The 19,841-nt window shown below is 45.6% G+C and overlaps 1 protein-coding gene across 1 annotated transcript in view; it reads left to right on the forward strand.

The window, feature by feature from the left end:
- Window positions 1–5,283: 5,283 nt before the first annotated feature.
- The window catches only part of GSR (glutathione-disulfide reductase), a 33,420-nt gene continuing 18,862 nt past the window's right edge, over window positions 5,284–19,841 (forward strand). The window contains exons 1-4 of the mRNA XM_045821783.1: window positions 5,284–5,653; window positions 16,089–16,115; window positions 17,981–18,069; window positions 19,668–19,737. Of these exons, the coding sequence (XP_045677739.1) occupies window positions 5,357–5,653; window positions 16,089–16,115; window positions 17,981–18,069; window positions 19,668–19,737 (483 nt within the window). The 5' untranslated portion in view covers window positions 5,284–5,356. The remainder of the gene's footprint in view (window positions 5,654–16,088; window positions 16,116–17,980; window positions 18,070–19,667; window positions 19,738–19,841) is intronic.

A 19,841-nucleotide genomic window follows, 5' to 3' on the forward strand; every position in this document is an offset into this window, starting at 1 on the left:
TACAAAAGGAAGAGTGGGAGTTTTAAGTTTAGGAAACAATGCAGAGGAACTACCCACAGTTAAAATATTGCAGTTCAGAGTTTGAATGGAGCTCCTATGGGTTGGTTGGAGCTAGGACCTTGGAGGCCTTTGCTTTGCGTATAGGCTAAGAACTGCATCCTGGAAGGGAAGCCACAACGTGAGGGCACAATCTCAGAATTCATCGGCATCCCCTGGCAGATGGACTGTGATTTCTCACAGCAGCTTTGTTTCTGTGGTCACTAATAATATTGAGGACTTTTTGGGGTGCTTGTTGACCATTTAATCTTCATTTTGAAGTATCTAGTCAGGTGTATTTAACTGTATTGTTTCTCTTTTGAATATTTTTTAAAGATTTTATTTTTTTTTCAGAGAGGTGAGGGGTATGGAGAGAAGGAGGAGAGAAACATCACTGTGTGGTTGTCTCTCACCTGCCCCCTACTGGGGACCTGGCCCACAACCCAGGCACATGCCCTGACTGGGAATCTTAACTGGTGACCCTTTGCTTTGCAGGCCAGCACTCAATCCACTAAGCCACACCACTCAGGGCTGTTTCTCTTTTGTATTAATGAGATGTAGGAGTATATAGGCTCAATACTACTCATATGTGAATATTTCTCTCCATCTGTAGTGTACCTACTTGTTTTCTTAATATTTAAATGAGGTTTTAATTTCAAAGATCAGTTTGTGAAATATTCTTTCATAGTCATTGCTTTCTAGGAAACTTTTGCCTTCCTGAGGTTGACGGATTCTCCTATTTTTTTCTAAAGCTTTATGTTTTAGCTTTTATACTTAGGTTTATGAAATTATTTTTGCATTTTCCCTAAATAATGGGAAAGATGGCTACTTTTGAAAATACTTCTTCCCTAGGCTTTATTCCCAACCGAAAACTTAAATTGCAAAAACAATTTAATTTTCACTTCTCAACTTTTAGAGACATCTTGACGTGCTCCATAAGAATTTTGATCCCATAAATGCAACTTAGTGATCTGGTGAAAAATATTTTGTGGTGGATTTTTAGATTAATATTTTTATGTCCTTGTTAACTTGTATTTAAGCATAAATGTCCTTTAGCTTCCTGTCTTTATCCAGTGATCCATTATGCATGTAAGCTAAAATATATGACCAAGAATATAAATTATTTAAAACTGTAAACTGGCCAAAGTCTCGACAGTAGCTTCCGTGTTCAGCAACCACAGTGACCTCTCCTGGCTCTGACTTCACAGCACTCATTGCTTTTTCCGATTCTCTGGAATGCCATAATGTTTTTATATTGTTACTGAACTTTCCACGTATACATTGACTTCTTCCACAGCGATTCTAATTTAGGAGCTATTATTCCAAGTTCCTCGGTGGTATGGTATCTAAATATGGCTTATAAAATAATATGTGGTAACACTACCAAATGTGGGCGAGGGGGTGGAAAAACTAAATTACTCATACATTGCTGGTTGGAAGATAAGCTGCTCAGCCAGTCTGAAAAATAAAGCATTTTCTTAGAGAACTAAACATGCGTTTATCATATGACCCAACAATTGCACTCTTCGGCCTTAATCCCTCAGAAATAAAAGCTACATTCACTTAAGAATTTACAAATAAATGATCATAGCAACCAAGAGGGAGCAGAGTTTGCCAACCCAAAATATGCTTTTGGGGGAGATATTTTAAGCAACTGATTGATGTTTTTCTCTCAGATATCTCCCTCTCCTCCCTTCCCCTCTATAAAAACAAATAAATAAAATCTTTTAAAATATGTTTTTAGCCCTGACTGTTGTGGCTCAGTGGATTGAGCACTGGCCTGCAAAACAAAGGGTTGCTTGTTCAATTCCCAGTCAGGGCACATGCCTGGGTTGCAGGCGAGGTCCCCAGGAGGGGGTGCTTGAGAGGCAACCACACATTGATGTTTCTCTCCCTTCTTTCTCTCTCCCTTCGCCTCTGTCTAAAAATAAATAAACAAAATCTTTAAAAAATTAAAATAATAAAATATATTCTTAAAGATGAAATTATTAAAAGGGGAAATAATTGTTTGGGGCTCTGCTCTTTCTCACAAACCATGCTAATTTATCATGATGTCATAAGACTGCCGCACTTGAACAGTAACTCAGTTGATTTTCTCATCATTTACTGTCATCCCCAAACCACCTCTTATTAACTGCATTAACTAAAATTTTACTTTAGCTAACATTTCTTTGCTTAAAGAGAAAATTTAGATATGATCAGAAGTCTTCAAGTGCTTGGGATAAGGCTGCCTACTCCCACATAAATCAGAAGCATAAAGGAAAAACGCTCACCTGATAATGAAATAATTTAGTCCCAAATATGGCATGAAACTTTGGTTTCAACACACTACGTAGGGTTGTATAACTGGGTGGTTAAAAGTTTATTTCTCCTTTGAAAGTAGCTGAGTCATAGACTTCTGCATCCTTTCACCTTCTTCATGTTTGCTTAATGGAGTTCTCCCCCCCCACACACAGATTTCCTGGTTCAAGATCGGTCATCTTTGACTCTTGTACCCTCCCCCAGCTTGTCCATTTCATTTCTTTATGTCTGTCCAATCTGTTCCTGCTCTGGTCTCAATACTTCTACCTGTTACTTTTGCTTCCTATACTGCCAGTTTCACCGTCTCCAGTTCATTTGATATATTTCCAAGGAAATACACCTCTGAAAAATCTCCAGTGACTCTATTTCTTTGGAGTGATGTCTAAATACTTGTGCCTGATTACCGCTGAAATCCATCTCCCATTGCCCTCTTCAAGCCACCTACGGTCTAGCCAGTCCACACTGCTCTGCTTATTTCCAGTGTCTGTTCCTCCACTCTAGTTACGTCTTTGACATGCTTATTTTCTTTGGTGAGCCTCCCTGTTGACAGATGAATAAGATGAAACTCAGGGAGGTTAAGTAACTATGACAGTGCCTGTGGTGTGATGTGAATCCAAGTTTCTCTGGCTCAGGCTCAACTCCTGAATACTTCAGTGTGTGTCTCTTAAGAACAAGGATATTCTTTCATAACCACAGTGTGGTGCTCAAACTCAGGAAATGTCACATCAATATAGTACCATTATATATTAATACAAGCCATACTCAAATTTCACCAATTGTCCCAATCCAGTTCTACCCAGGATCAAGCCTTAATTCTAGTCATCATATTTCTTCAAGCTTTAACCTGGAATATTTCCTCAGCCTTACTTTGTTTTTAACATTGACAGTTTTTAAATGATCAGGCTAGTTGTAAAACTTCCCTCACTGTGGGTTTTTCTGAGTGTTACCTCATGATTAGATTCAGGTTATGGATTTCTAGCAGGAATACTACATAAGTAAAGTTGTGCACTTCTTGCTGCATCGTGGCATGAGGCACGTAATGACAACTGTCTCGTTGGCAATGTTTCACTTTGATCACTTGGATAAGGTGGCATGTGACCCGCTGTAAAGTTACCATTTTCCCCTTTGTGTTTGTGTGTATTAGGTAGAGCTACTACATCTCCGAGGCTTGACAGTGGCTTAATGTAGTAGGTGTCCTCTAGGATACAGTGGCACAGCCTCCCCTATCACCCAAGCTGGGTACTCAAGGTGTGCCCACTGTGTGGGCTGTGTACACCCTCCTATTGTAGTTGAGCCTTGATTGCAGTCGGCAAAGTCTAAGGTCAGCCACCTCCCCTGTTCTGCCTGGGGTCACACGGCATAAGCTACAAAGTGATCTGCAGATGGCGGCTACTTGTGCTGGGCTTGGAGGTGCCCAGGTGAGGCCAAGCTGTGAACCAAGGCCGGCTGCTGCTAGTACTGGGTCTGGGGCAACTTAGTGAGAGGTACAGGCCACACTGAAGCCAGATGCTGCTTGTTTGAAAGAATTTAGGAAAATCTGAAGCATGGACCAAGACAGGCTATTATTAGTATGGAAAAGCCACCGGAAGCAGCTTGGGTGAGCCTAAAAGTTGGGTGGGGCAGGGCCTCAGGGAATCACCAGGGTAGGGCAAATGGTGTGACCCAGGTTGATGGAGTCTCAAGTATGGTGCCCACCTGCCAGCTCTGTGGCTCTGTGGGGGAAGGGCTCTAAAAAGGACAGTGGCCTCTGCCAGCACTTTTGTCCCAGAGAGAGTTGCCCTCCAGCTCTCACCCTGATGTTGGACAGTTTGGTTCCACCCCTAATGTCTCTGGCGCCTCTGATCTGCTGCCCTCACACTGGGGCGCAGAGAGAGTGAATCTGAGTAAGTTTGTATGCAGGCCCTTTAAGAGGTACTGTCAGGGGCTCCAGAAGTCTGTCTTCTACAGCCTCAACCCCTACCGGTTTTTACAGCCAGAATGTGGCAACTTCTCTTCCTGGTACTGGAACCCTGGGCTGGAGGTCCTGGTGTGGGGCTGGGACCCTGTGCTCAATCCTCCCAATTTTTATCCACCACACATGGGTGTGGGACCGGCGGCATTTGCAGCTTCACCCCTCCTACCAGTCCTGATGTGGTTTCTTGTTTAATTCCACAGTTGAAGGGACTTCCATTCAGCTCAATTGCTGATGGTTCCAGATGATGGTTGTCCTAAAGTTTAGTTGTAATTTTGATGTGGTTTGCGAGTTTCCAATGCCCCCATCTGGACCAGAAGTCTTGAGCTGTTGTTTAAAGCAGGGGCCCCCAACCCTGCGGACTTGTATTGTTCACGGCCTCTTAGGAACGGGCTGCACAGCAGGAAGTGAGCACTGAGCATTACCTACCACCTGCACTCCTGCTCCTATCTTCTCCCCACTGACCGACCCCCGCCCAAATTGTCTTCCACTAAACCGGTCCCTGGTGCCAAACAGGTTGGGGACTGCTAATTTACAGTGTAGATTGCTAGGTCGGTGGTCCGAAGCTCCCATTTAATTGATCTGGGTTAGAGCCTAGGAATCAAACACTCCACGTGGTCTGCGATCAAACTTTAATGGAGGGCAATTCTCCAAAGGCTGGATGAAATAATAGAGGGCGTTCATCTTTCCTCGCCCCACAGGCTTCAAAAACTTACATCTGTTAGAGGCCACTCCGGTATGGGACCTGGGTGGGGTGACTACGGAGGCGGAGTGATTACTCCTACTGCTCCCACCCTCAGCTCCTCACTTTGGGCAGGGAAGGTGGCTCGCACGCAGGCAGAACAGAGAGGGGTGGCGCTGGGGCTTGGGGCGGCCCCTTGGCACCAGTCCACCCAAGTCTCAAGAAGCCGGGGCCTGCCCGGAGGCCCTTGCCCTGCCCAGCACTCCATCCTGCCACGCCCCACTTGCTTAGTCATCTCCGTGAGACCGTGCTTGCCCGGGGCGCCGCGCCCGGTCCTTCCCGGGGGACCGCCCCGGGGCCGCCCCCCTGCGTGCACTTCCGCGTGCATGGCCTTGCTCCTGGGGACGCTGCGCACTAGCGCGGCGCGGCGGAGCTCGAGGCAGGTGGCGCGCGCCTTCGCCGGCTTCCCGCTGTCTCAGCCCCAGGCGGCCTGCGCAGTCGCTCGCGCAATGGCGACAAGGCAGGAGCCGCTGCTCCAGGGCCCGCCGCCCCCCGCCGGCGCCGTGGCCTACGACTACTTGGTGATCGGCGGCGGCTCCGGGGGGCTGGCTAGCGCGCGCCGGGCGGCCGAGCTGGGCGCCAGGGTGGCGGTGGTGGAGAGTCACAAGCTGGGCGGCACTTGCGTGAGTACCGGTCCCTCCCGGCGCTTCTCGCGCCTCTGTCTCTGCTGCAGCGTTGCGACCCACAGCCCCGCTTTCCCTTCGCTTCTCCCAGAACCGTCTGCGCTCCTTCCCAGTGCAGTCGGTTCCCCCGGGCTGTAGGATGCCCCCCTACCCCAGCTCTGCACTGCGCTCGCCGCTTTACCGCCGCTGCTCTAGACAGGATCCCAGCAGGTTTAGATGGAAGACGTATAAAGGGGCGTCCCCGAGACCCCCAAAGCTAAGCCTGAGTCTGTTCAGGCCCAGGTGCCAAATTAGCGATAGCCATAGGTGGTTAAATCTAACGTAACTTCCCTGTGTCCTCACTCAAGGGGGAAGAATATTGTGTTCCACACTTGAGTTTATAACCAGATCCATGAAACATAAAACTGCATCTGGAAAACCTGCAGGTGGCCTGTGTGTATGGGGAGAGGGGCGTATATGTCGTTGAGCAAAGAGAATCCTGGCCCTCTCCCTTCAATTTCAAGGGCAGAGTGATTTTCTCACCCCTGGCTGCACATTGGAATTACCTGAGTAGCTGTAAAAAACTCTGCCTGGGTTCTGCCCCCATGGCTTGCGATTTCATTGGTCTGAGGTGCAGGCTGGCTGTTGGGATTTTTAGAAGCAACATAGGTGATTCTGAATTTCAGCCAAGGTTGAGAACCACTGACTACAGGTTACTTTGGTGTAGAATTTACTACTAAATGAATTTTTAAACGTTTAGCTTGTTTTGTCTTGTGTGTGTGTGTGGGGGGGTGCATTTTAAAACTACCTAAAAAAAGAGGGGTATAAATCCTGCGATTGAAAACCTATCATTTTTAAGAAGTTTTGTTCTTAAGTTATTGCTGCAGCCTTTCCTGTCACAAGACTTGGGCGAGGTACTTGCCGTTAATATTAAAATGTCTCCTAGAATAACCTGGGATTGGGGATGGGTGCTCTAAATTCCTTCGGAGACTGACGTTTAAGTTATACTAAACTGGGAACTCCTTAAGGGCAGGGATGGGCTCCTGTGTGTGTTCACCTCTTAACAAAATACCTTGCTCCATAACCATGTGAAATTGTTACAGGAAAGGGGACCTGGCCCTCAGAGGGTCTGCCTAGAGTCTGCTGCTGGTGTGTGGGTTCTTAGTGCAGGAAACATTGCACAGCAGGAGTCCAGATGATTTCCAGAGGACGTTTATGAAAGTTGGGGACAGTGAAACAAAGAAGGACCTAGGGTAGAGGAAGCAGCAGAAGAGGGACTAAGTGGGGAAATGTGCCTGGACTGGGCTGCTTTGGCTCACCAAGAAGTCAGAGAAAGGAGACCTTGGGGGCAGGGGTAGGGGGTTAGCCCTGGATAAGCTGCCACTGCCCATTACTCCCTGGTTGCAAGCCTCGTGGGGTCCTTTAGGGTTTAGGAGATGTATGCCTGTGGGGGGAGAAGAGGGAGAGGGAGAAGGGAAAGGCACAGTGTGCGCCTGGGAGGGAGAGTGTGCACGGGCCCCTCATTTTGAGGGTTTTTAAAATCTGGCAGTTTGGAGGAAGTCTTGGGGAGGGTTCAATAGAATATTCATTAGCTTTACACTGATGTGCCAAAAAATGAATTTTATTCTGTAACTTCCTTGGGTGTGTTTGGCAAGTGGCACTAATTGAATTTCTGCTATCTATCTCTGGAGCCTCTGGTTGGGGAGAAGTTTAAACTATTGAAATCTTAACTGTCCTCGGTTACAGAAGATAGGGTTTACTATATGGCTGTACATTGCTTGGCTGTTGAACTATCTTTCTCCTTATTCCTCTTGCCCTGGCTTACTAGCCTAACTCAAAATGAATGAAACTTAATATTAACAGCTACGAAAGGGGTGACTCCTATGTCCAGTCCTGATTTTTCAAGTTCAGAATGGGAATGAGAAAAGGAAAAAAAAATCCCTGTTAATTATCTACGTGCACCTTTACACCTCGGTCCAAAGAAACGCAGTTGGAAGTATGTCTCCACAGGAGGGTTGAGGGGGTGCCACTGAAGGTCTCCTAACAACTGGATTACTGCTTATCTTTGTATTGGCAGCAGAATGGCACCAGGTGTGGACTGGTGGCGTCAGAGCAGACCTTGACTTGAGTTCTGGAGAAGAAAGAATGCAGAGCCAAGACTCAAACTGTACGAGAAAGTTTATTTAGCCCTGGCCAGGATGCTTAGTTGGTTAGAGCGTTGTCCCAATAAACCAAGATTGTGGGTTCGATACCCCATCAGGTCACACACAAGAATCAACTAACGAAGGCATAAATAAATAGAACAAATCGGTGTTTCTCTCTGTCCCTTCCTTTCTCTTCAAAATCCATTTTAAAAAATGAATTGAAAAAAAGAGAAAGTGGGTTTAGAAAGTCATAAAGGTGGAAGAAGTGAGCCGTAGAAGACATGGGCTCAGGAAACAAGTTACAGAGGCCAAAGGAGGGCCCCATAGAGCTCAGGAGACAGAGAGGCAAGGGGAGGGGCTGGGGAAAGGTACTGATGTGCTCCTTGGAGAAAGCTGCATTGGGTCTTCCATCCTAAGGGCTTTTTAAGGGTGGGGATTTTAGGAGCGGTCCCAGGAGAGGATTCAGTTAACTCTTCATCAGCTTTGCAGCCATGTCCTTTCAGGGCCATGGTCTCCACTGGTTGGTCAGCACCCGGACAGGAGGTCTTTAGTCCCTGCAGCTGGTCTTGCTGTCAGCTGTGGCGCCCCTGGTCTGGTGTGGTTGCTGTTCCAGGCCTGGAGCTGAAACACAACTGAGGCCTAGGTGTTTTTCATGCAGGTCAGCACCTCATTTTCCTGGGTGCTTAATGCTTAAGACCTATTTTCTTGCCCCCTTGAAAGGGGTGTAGACGGCATGGGCAGTGATATGCCAGGGGAGGAAAGGTCACTCTGGGGGAGGACCTTGTTTTCCCAGTGTCGCTTTCCACCCTAGTGACCTTTTTACCTGGCCTGCCATCCTTGCTCCGCTCCTGCCTGTCTGCCTGCCTGCCACATTTGCACCTCATTGCTCTCTTCCCTATTGGTTTCATAATAAGCTTGTGGGGTTCCTTGTCATTATCTGGGTCTACTGGGATTAACTGAGCAAGGGCTGTCTTGTATCTAGGTCCTTGTTCGTCGTGTGAATACACTAAGGCAGGGGTGTCAAACTCATTTTCACCGGGGGCCACATCAGCCTCACGGTTGCTTTCAAAGGGCTGAGTGTAATTTCAACTCCTTGACAGTTAAGGAGTCGTTACATTTGTACAGTCCTAAAATTATTTTGGCCCTTGGAAGGCAACCTCGAGGCTGATGTGGCCCCGGGTGGAAATGAGTTTGACGCCCCTGCTCTAAGAGGTAAACTCCTCCTGAGAGTGAGCATAGGTCAGCTCAGGGCAGTCGGCATTTCAACCTGCACTGGTTTCCTGAAGAGCACCTGGCCTCCCTTCCTCGTTCTCCTGCGGGAACTTTTATTTCCCCGTGAGCGTTGACGTTCTGGGGGAAAGCCCCGCCCCTTTCCTGGCATTCCATCTGGGTTCTTCTCAAACCGGGTTTCCTTCGAGGAAGGGTGTTGCTATGTGTTGAATATGAGAGAAGATATAACCAACTTGTTAGACATGAGTTTAGGTTTGATCAGATTCCAATATCTGGGCTTGCAGAAATAAACCTCTTATGTGCAGGAACTTCCAAGCAGGTGTAGAGAAACTTGAGGCTCTCTGAAACGTACCATTTCATTCGTTCATGTCTTTATTCCTTGCATCCTAAGTGCTTAACTGGGCCTGGCTGAGAGAAAAGGGTCAATACCAACATTTGTAAGACAAAGTTCCCTTCCCTAAAAGAATTTACGATACAAGTGAGGACAAAATGTAGACAGTCAACCCCAAAGCGAGATGGTCTGGATTAACTGCTGGATTAATAACAAACTACAGTTGTTGAGAGGAATTGTAATTAACCATTTCTGCCTGGGCACCAGGGGATGGTTTCATGGAGACAGTGTCTCTCTGCACTCGGTGGATATATATTTTTTGTGAGGACAGAGTCAGGGCAAAGGCCTAGAGACAGGCGGTGCTGTGTGATCGGATTGGGCTGCAACAGAGGGTGTCTCTAACTGAAGAGACCGGAAGCTAACGGGTAGGTGGTTGTGGTGAAAAATGTGGGGTTTCTGGAAGTGCTACCGGAAAGGAACCAGCCCAAAGCTGGTGTGCCACAGGCCAACCAGTGGTGTATGAGTTCCTGAGTTGGTGCAGGAAAGATTTCACTAACAACAAGTCCAGGTCATTACGAAAGTACAATTAGCAAAGCTGGCGACAGTGGAGACAAAGGGAGGGCTGAGCACAGAAGCAGCACGGGAGAGAGAGCCTCGGTGGTGTCTCGTGGTGTCTGGCTCGGTATAAAAGTGATGGGAAAGGAGTGAGCCAAGGTGGGGCTGCTGTCAGCTCACTGGGGGGTCAGAGAAAGGGGGCCTTGGGGACGGGTTCGGGGGTAAGCCCAAAATGAGCTGCCTGTTGCTCTCCTGGTTGCCAGTCTCGTGGGAACCCTTCGACTTTAGGCAAGAAAAGGAGAGGTGCACGCCCCAGAGGGAAGGAAGTCATGGGCGTGCTTGTCTTGAGGGCTCTTTCGTGTTCTCTAGAGGTGGGTATTTTGCAAGAGGATCGCAATAGAATATTCATCAGCTTTACACCGATGTGCCAGAATGAGATTTATTCCCCTGACTTCTTCTGTTCTTGGATGTGGTTGGCACAAATGGCACTAACTGGATTTCTGTCACCTATCACACCTGAGGTCCTGTTGTGAGGTGGAGCTTGTTGGCAGGGGAACCAACCCCGTGATTTCGGGGTTGCTATTTCAGTCCCACCGCCTTGACCCCTGGGGAGGGTGGAAGGACTGGAGGTTGACTCAGTCATCAGGGGCCAGAGACTCAGTCATGCCTGCCTAGCGAAGACTCCATAAAAAACCCAAAAGGTCGGGGTTCGGAGAGCTTTCCGGTTAGTGAACGTGCGGAGGTATGGGGGGCGTAGCGCACTCTGATAGGGCGTGGAAACGCTGCACCCTTTTCCCCATGCCGTGGCCTATGTGTCGCTTCCGTCTGACTGTTCTAGAATTACATTCTTTTATAACGAACTGGTAACCTAGCAAGTAAAATGTTTCTCTGAGTTTTGTGAGTTGCTCTAGCAAAGTAATCAAAACCAAGAAGGGGGTCTTTAGAACCCCTGACCTACAGCTGGTTGGTCAAAACCCAGGTGACAACTGGACTTGGATTTACGTCTGAGGTGGCGAGGGGTGATGCAGAGAGACCTGGTCAGATCTCCTGGGGAGAAGTAGGGAGGGGCCGTAGGAGGCGGTTGCCGAGGCAACCGTAAGCAGTATAGGACGGGATTGGCTGAGAAGCTGAATGCCTCCGGAGCGCATGTCCTTATGGGCAAGAAGACAGGAAATAAAAGAAGGGCTCTCGGGCTGGTGGGCCCAGGCTCTCTTTGGCTCTCAGACTCTCTTCTTCCTCGAGGATGCCTGCATGATCGCCCTGCAGCTGCCTGCGTTTCCCAACTGATGGTGTTTTGGATGGGAAGGACATGCCTAGGACTGGGCTGGCCTGGCAGAGGGTGGCAGGGTTATTCCTCTTTGGCTGTTCTAGAGGAAACAGGCTTTGAGGCAGAAGCCTGCCCTTCTTCCAGAATTGTGTGGCTTTTGTATCTTGTGTTGTTTCAGGTTGTAAACTAACCCTATAGAAATAAGATAATTAAAACTAACAGAGGGAGGGATAAACAGTCACAGAAACACAAATACCCTATGACTTAACTCATATGTAGCGTGTAATGAACAAAGTGAACCAACAAGGAAAATGGGGACAGACTCATAGATGGAGAGCAGGATGACAGCTAGTGGGGGTGGGGGCTGGTTAGGGGGTAGAGGGATTGAGCAAAAAGGACTCATGGACATGGACGGCAGTGTGGTGACTGCTGGGGGGCGGGGAGGGGAATAAGAGGACTAAAAGGTAATGTAAAAAAAGAATAGAATGAAGATTAAACTTAAAAACACTAACAGGGTATGATAGGAAAACTCAGATGTTAAAGAGCTTAGTCTTAATTGATAGAGGTAAGTGACAAATTCATGTGGAAAGCTGTTATTCCAAAATTGTGAAGCTCTTGAATAAAGATCCCTTTCTTTTATCACCAAACCTTTGCCCCTGGAACTTGGCCTAGAGGGTGGTGGCTCGCAGCGGGACCCCAATTGCTGTTCGGTAACAGGGGCCAGCCTTGAAGGACTAAGCCATTATTAACCTGTGGGGTCTCATGCCATCTCCAGGTAGATAGTGTCAGAACTGAGTTAATTTCTTGGTGGTGTATGATCTCACACACACACACACACACACACACACTCACACCCCTGTCAGAATTGGTGTTAGAATCATACAGGTGTTGTCCAGACAGCATCTTATTTTGTCACTGTTGGAGTAAAGCTGATGAAACTCGACAAAGGCAGGGATCTTTGGTCTGGTCATCTGTGTTTTCCAAGCTCCTAGAATGGTCCTGCAGTGAGTAGTTCCTCCATATATATAGTTGCTGAAAGAATGAATTCATAAATCAATAGCGTTTTGCTTAGTAAACGATGACTGGTCTGTTTTTGAAGGGTTCCTTCCTCCTACTTGTCAGTCTTGAGGCAGATTTTCCCCAGCAGAAGGAAAACGGGGCACTGTGGGCAGCTTTGTGGTGGGGCAGAAGGGAAATGAGAAGGAAGGTTACTCTTACTTAAGCATGTGTGACATTCCTGACAAGGACGGTTGTAACTTAACCAAGTTCTTGTTTGACCAGCACCACGGGCAATGTGGTATTTTTACCTGGGCAGAACTGAAGGTACAAGGGCTAGCCCTAGGAAAAATGGTGATGCTCCTGAATTCCACCAAGTGTAACATCAGGGTCTTTCTTTCGTTTTTGTTTTTTAATCTTTTTTTTTAAGATTATTTATTTATTTATTTTTAGAGAGGGCAGGGAGGGAGGGAGAGAGAGAGAAACATCAATGTGCGCTTGCTGGGGGTCATGGCCTGCAACCCAGGCATGTACCCTCGCTGGGAATCGAACTTGTGACACTTTGGTTCACAGCCCGTGCTCAATCCGCTAAGCTACGCCAGCCAGGGCTAACATCAGGGTCTTTACACATGCCATCCGAGTGTGTGCGGGCTGCTGTCCTCACCGTGAGCCAGTGCTGGCAGGCCGGCCGCACGGAAGGGTTCCGAACACCATTTTGGAACAGGGAGTTCTCAGAGGTGGACTGTCAGTTTGCAAAGGGAGGCAGAGCCTCAGGAGTGCCTGGTGGTGGGTGCACACAGGAGTGGGTGCAAGAAATTTGTCTCTTTCTACAGCTTATTGTGGTCGATGTCCACTTGGAGAATGGGGGCTCTGCAAAATGAGCCAGGTGGAAAGCGTTGCAGGTGTTATCAGCTGTGTGCACCCCTGGGAAGTGAGCCCCGAGAACCCATCACCCTCCTGCCCCAGTAATGCCAGGCAAGCTTTCTTTGCCATCAATCGATCTGTTTCTGAAAGGGAGCCAGTGGCTGAAGGATTTTATCTCCTCTCTGTGCCATATGCCTTTTGTGCACACAGGGAGCCCGCAGAAATAATTCAGAGGGATCAGTGTGTGTCATCAAGTAGAAGAGGGGTGCTTTGTATACATTATGTCTAATAACCTATAACTCTCATAACCTATAATGGAAGTGTTCTCATTCTCATTTTATGTAGTAAGAAACTGAGCTCAGGGAGATTTAGAAACTTGACCCACCAACAGCCAGTAGGTGGGAGGGTTGAGATTCAAGCTCGTGTCCATGTGACTGTAACTAGCTCTCTCTCAGAACTTAATGCACATGTCCGCCTGGCTGACAGTGGGGAAAGAGAGTTGAGCGTGACCGTCCATATGTAGCTCTCCACACCTGCCCACCCTCTTTGTAGACAACTAATTGTTCTCGTCTTTCGTCAAATCAGAGGGGCATCTCATAATCAGTTGTGTTGTGCCGAAGTATAACTAGGTTTCTAAAACCTGCAGAGTTGCCAAAATAGGAAAAATAGTGCTGCAGAGTCAAGGGCTGCCTTTCAGCTGTCTCCTGAGTGCCTGAAGGGTGCTGTGCTGAAGCGCGGATTTCCCAGCCCAGAAAGGTTTCTGATCCCATCACCCACTTCCTCAGATGTAATGGTGTGATTCTGCTGCTGTTGCCCCTTGAGTCAATCTTGGATAGGCTGAGTCTATCATATCACACATATTGGCAAATAATCTTTGACAAAAGAGCCAAAAACATACAATGGAGAAAAGGTAACTTCTTCAATAAATGGTGCTGAGATCATTGGAAAGCCACATGCAAAAGAATAAAACTAGACTGTTAAGTGTCACCATACACAAGCATTACCTCAAAATGGATCAAAGACCTAAATATAAAACCTGAAACAATATATTATATAGGAAAAATGTAGATACTAAACTTATGGACGTTGGCCTAAGAAAGGATTTTATGAATTTGACCTCAAAGACAAGGGAAGCAAAAGCAATAGAAATAATGGGACTATGTCAAACTAAGAAGTGTCTGCACAGCAAAAGAACATCAACAACTAAAAAAGGCAACCAACTGAATGGGAGAAGATATTTCAAACAGCACTTCCAATAAGGGGTTAGTATCCTAACTACATAAAGAACTCATACAACTCAACAACAACAAAACCAAACAGTCCAATTAAAAACTGGGCAGAGGACATGAACAGATATTTCTCCCAAGATGATATAGAAATGACAAACAGATCTATGAAAAGATGCTCAATTTCACTAGCTATTAGGGAAATGCAAATCAAAACTCCAATGAGGTACTTCCTCTCACCTGTTAGAATGGCTATCCTCTACAAGTAACAGTGAGTGCCAGAGAGCTTGTGGAGGAAAAGGAACCCTCATTCACTGCTGATGTGAATGTAAATTGGTATCATTATGGAAAACAGTATGGGGGGTTCTCAAAAAATTAAGAATAGAGTTACCATATAACCCAGCAGCCCCTCTTGGGTATCTACCCCCCAAATTTGAAGACATGTATTCATAAAGATAAATGCACCGCTGTGTTCATAGCAGCATTTTCACAGTGACCAAGACATGGAAACAACTAAAAATATCTTTTGGTAGATGATTGGATAAAGAAGATGTGGTTCTACTCAGCCATAAGAAAAGATGAAATGCTGCCATTTGTAACAACAAGGATAGATCTTGAGAATATCTTGCCAAGTGAGATAAGTCAGACAGAAAAAGTCAAGAGCCGTATGATTTCACTCCTGTGTGGGATCTAAAACTGGAACTCACAGACACAGTCAGAAGTACAGTGGTTACCAGAGGGAAAGGGGTTGGTGGGGGTGGGAAAGAGGAAAGGGGGTCAACTATATGGTGATAGAAGACAATCTGACTTTGGGAGGTGGGCACACAATGCAGTATACAGAAGATGTATCATAGAATCGTACACCTGAAACCTATGTAATTGAATTGACCAATGTCACTCGATAGATTTAATTTGAAAAAAGAGTGGGATTGATCTAGTTTCTCCTTTTTCAGCCAGCTCCTCTGCTAGGGTACACAGAGTGGTTACCCGTTCGGTCAAGTCCAGATTTCTTCACCCTCCAGGCAGTTTTAATCAATCTTACTCTTAACCCAAGTTTTTGTTTGTGTTTGGTTTTTACAGTTATTTTAGGTGATCAAAAGGGAATAAATGGATGTAAGTGGAAGTCTGTGTAAACATATAACACAGCTTGTTTACACGGACCCTTGGGAAGAATTTCTCTCAACTCTAATGGGCATAAATAGTGATTTTCTTAAACAACTAGTTAGTTTTTACATGAAATCGTACTAGCATTTGTGCTTCCCTGTGTGTATTGGCTGCTGGAAGGCTGAGAACCAAAATTGTGATCGGTTTCTAGTAAGTGCATAAGACTTCCCAGCGTAGATGAACCTCGCTGCTTGATTCATCATTGTCCTTTGGTCCTGAAGCATAATGTCGCTTTCCACTAGAGGCTTTCTCAGAGGGGACATTCTGGGTGTTTTACACAGGAGGCTCTGTAGTGAGGGTCCCCAAAACCCTCTAGGACAGCTGCTCGGATGGCTGGGTTGCTCTTACTTAGCCGGATGGTCCTCTCACTTCGCGCTGCTGTTTCTCTGCTGCTTCCCTCTGGGTTCTGCTGTCTCCTGGCCTGTACCCTGCAGTGCGCAGCCGCCCGGAAGTGGGATTGTTTTCCCTCTCTGCTTTTCTTGAGAAAAACGATGATGAGTGCAATTCTCTGCCTCGTCACGTAACAAAAATAACGTTCATATCTTTTCCAACTCTATACAAGGAAAAAGGAAATAACTTAGCATGGAAAGAAGTCTCCTGGGTGGGTGTTGGGGTTCATTTCTTGCAGGTTTGTTGAGTTTAATGTTATTAAAATATGTCCTTTTAAATTTTTTCCCAGGTGAATGTTGGATGTGTACCCAAAAAGGTAGGATTTTTATTTCTTATGAATACTTCTACACTCCTTTTGCGTGTTTGGTAAATTATGATTAGAATAAGGTTGTTTCTGAATGTTTCAGCTAAAATTTCTTCTGCAAAAAGTAACTGAGAAACCAGCTACAAGTGGCTGCAAGTGCAGGTCACATCGAATGAACTCATCCTCACCTGGGACAAAGAGGGAGCCATAACAGCTCTTGTTTCCATAGCTGCCTCTTGCTTATATTTGCAAATAATTTTACTCCTTTCAAAACATGTTATAATCCTAGGCTTACAACGTTTTGTTACTGAGATTACATTTTAAACTGGCAGCTTTTGAGTATACAAGCAAACATCCTCATCTCATCGGTGACACACCCCCGAGTATAACTCCACAAAAGTTTTCTGTAATCCGTCTCCTGGTATAGGTAGCTTTTTTTTTTTTCTGTGTTAGGAAAATTTCTTCTTTTTTTTTTCCCCTGTGGGACGTTTTCCTCAATTTTTTTCTTCCCTTTTTGTCCTAGATTTTGGAATCTGTTCTACTTAGAATCATGCAATTATGACTATATGGATTATGTATATTAGTTATAAGGTAGTTTTATGTAGTTTAAAGTGATTATGGTAGTAAATTTGCTTTTGATTTGTGCTATCTCATTATTTTACTTTATTTATTTTTTTACCTCATTTTTTAAAAATGCCATCTGGGCTGATTTGTGTAGTGGGCCAAATTTGCAATATTTTGTTCCCACATCTTTCCCTTACCCTTCTATTCTGACCACACATGCTAGACATTTACCTTATATTTTTATAGGACTGTCCTGATTTCAAAATGCTGTTGCATTCTTGAAGATCACTTGGTAATTGCCTCTCGTTCTGTAGAACAGACTGGAGACTAGTGTTCAGGTAGAGGCCCCTTCTCCAGAGGGTTAGATGCTGTAGCATCGTACATACTACACATTGGAAATAAATAAATATGGTACCTCAGGATAATCGGAGATATAGTGGTGTTTCTTAAAATGACAACTTATTCGTGGTATTGATACACCTTTCACATGCATTGTTTAAGATAAAGAGTCTAGCAGATAAAATGGTTCATTGTATATTACATTCATTTCACCTTAATAAAAGAAACAGAATCCAGCAGTTATCAGTGTATTCATTATTAGGCACAGAGGGAGAAAGGTGCAGAGGAGCAATGGTAAGACTTGTCAAAAGCGGAGTTAAGACTTGCCTGGCCAAGATAAACATGGTTTGGCTGTCATCTGGAGTCCTGGGTGCCAGTCCGAATTCAGTTATCACAATGATCAGTTGGCATTAAAAGGCTTTTGCAGACTGTAGGCTACACTCTACAAGAGATGCATTGAACCTCTGAGTTCCAGGTATCTGATGACATTATGTTCTTACAAGGGCATGTTCATAGTCCTGCCTACCTAGTAGGAATTCATACTCTTAAAGCTTTTAGTCCTCAACTTTTACCTAATAGCTTCCTTCCAAATCACCATACTACAAAGCTACAGGTGCACTTCCATTTCCTAGAACTGATCACAAAAGGCAGGGCTTACAGAAATCGGAAACTCAAAGAGAGAATGCACTGGTAAGCAGCAGTAAGGGTCAACAGAAGGAGCATGAGCCTTACCCTGGTTTACAGAGCTTATGAACTAGGAAATTTAACTACGGAAGTTTTTTCCGCTATTTCAGACGCCTCCCTGTGAAATCTACCTGGTCATATTTCTGAACTTTCTCTTTTAAAATGTCTAGTTTTGTTTTTAGTTTAAAGGTCAGCATTATTATTTTCTCCGTTACCTAGTTGCCCTTCATTCACCATTTGCGTTTCCCCTGAGGACTCACGTGCTGCTGCTCTGGGCGCTCTCTCTGCAGGTAATGTGGAACACGGCCGTGCACTCCGAGTTCATGCACGATCACGCCGATTACGGCTTTCAAAGTTGTGACAGCAAATTCAACTGGCGGTAAGTGCTGATTCTCAGGGGGCTTCTTTTACAAACCTAAATATTTTTCTTTCATAATTAGATGTGCCATAAACCTTTTCAGGGATGTTGTATGGTGGTGCACTATATATCACAAGCTTTGGGTGGGGATAGATCCGTTCACAGCCTTGATTGTGGTGATGTGTATGCTCCTCTCTAATCCCATTGAGTTGTACACATTAAATATGTACAAACAGCATAAAAGATGCATTTTAGTCTTTTTTAAAAAACTGATTGGAGACAGAGACAGAGAGAAGCATTGATTAGTTTTTCCACTTGTTTCTGTGTTCACTGGTTGAATCTTGTATGTGCCCTGACTGGGGATGGGACCCGCACGCTTGGCTGGCGTATCAGGACGATGCTCTAACCACCTGAGCTACCTGTCCAGGGCCTGTTTTAGCCACTTTAAACGTGTCATTTCAGTGCCATTAAGTATATTCATCGTGTTGTGCGACCATGACCACCATTCCTTTCCAGAACTTTCCTACCATCCCAAACAAGGACAGTGTTGTTCAGTGTACCATTAAACAAAAATTCCTAATTTCCCCTCCTCCCGGCCCCAGTATCTCTCTTCTATTTTCATGTCTATGAATTTGCCTATGCTAGGTACTTTCTGCAATATTTGTCCTTTATGCCTGGCTTACCTTACTTACACGTTTCTGAGGTTCATCCTTATGCCATGTGTCAGAATTTCAATCTTTTTAAAGGCTGAATGATATTCCTTTATATTTATATACCATATTTTGTTTTTCCATTTACTTTTCAATGGACTCCCCCACCCCCCACCTCCTTTTTATCTATTGTGAATAATCATGCTTTGAACATTGGTCTACAGGTTTGTGCTTTCTGTTATTTTGGGTCTGTACCTAGAAGTGGAATTGCTGGGTCATGTGGCAGTTTTGTGTTTAATTTTTTAAAGGGCTGCCATGAACTTCTAAGAGTTTATTTTTTATTTATTTTTAGAGAGAGGGGAAGGGAGGGAGGAAGAGAAGTAGAGAAACATGGATGTGCCAGAGAAACATCGATTGGTTGCCTCTCACACATCCCCTACTGGGGACCTGGCCTGCAACCCAGGCATGTGCCTTGACCGGGAATCGAACTGGTAACCTTTCAGTTCCCAGGCTAGTGCTCAATCCACTGAGTCACACCGGCCAGGGCCCATGAACTTTTTGGAGCCATCGAATTTTTAACCAATTCATTTATTCAACAAATACTGAGTGGCAAATGTGATTTGCAGATTATTTATTCCTTTAGATGCAACTGACCATTTAGTTTCAATAAGGTCTCAATGCTACCATGCTAAGCACAGTGCCAAAGCAACTTTCCTTGTCTTCTGTGCAAAGAAAAATTTTATTTACCTGCCATGGATGCCAACTGAACATTCTCCACGGAGTAAAATGGGGGTTCTCCACACACGGAAAGACAGGCGGACACAGGGAGGGCGAATGACTGTCTTTAGAGACCTTGACTCGTGGGGTTCGTGCTGGCAGTCTGGGACTCTCTGTTCCGGGAGGATGCCCTAGTTACTGGCTGAAAGAGGAGAATCCTCTTTCTCAGTGCTGATTCAGGTTTCACTGCAGGGTTATAAAGGAAAAGCGGGATGCCTATGTGAGCCGCCTGAACGCCATCTACGAAAATAACCTAACCAAGGTGAGTGTGCTGGGTTCTGAATTTTGAGAAGTTGCTCTTCTCTGCTGGAGTGTGCTAGCAAGGCTGGGCAGACTACAGCGTAGCCATTGCCTGTCTCTGTCATT

The sequence above is a fragment of the Phyllostomus hastatus genome, unplaced genomic scaffold (genome assembly GCF_019186645.2).
Source record: "Phyllostomus hastatus isolate PE091 unplaced genomic scaffold, TTU_PhHast_1.1 phas_scaffold_46, whole genome shotgun sequence".
Lineage (NCBI taxonomy): Eukaryota > Metazoa > Chordata > Mammalia > Chiroptera > Phyllostomidae > Phyllostomus > Phyllostomus hastatus.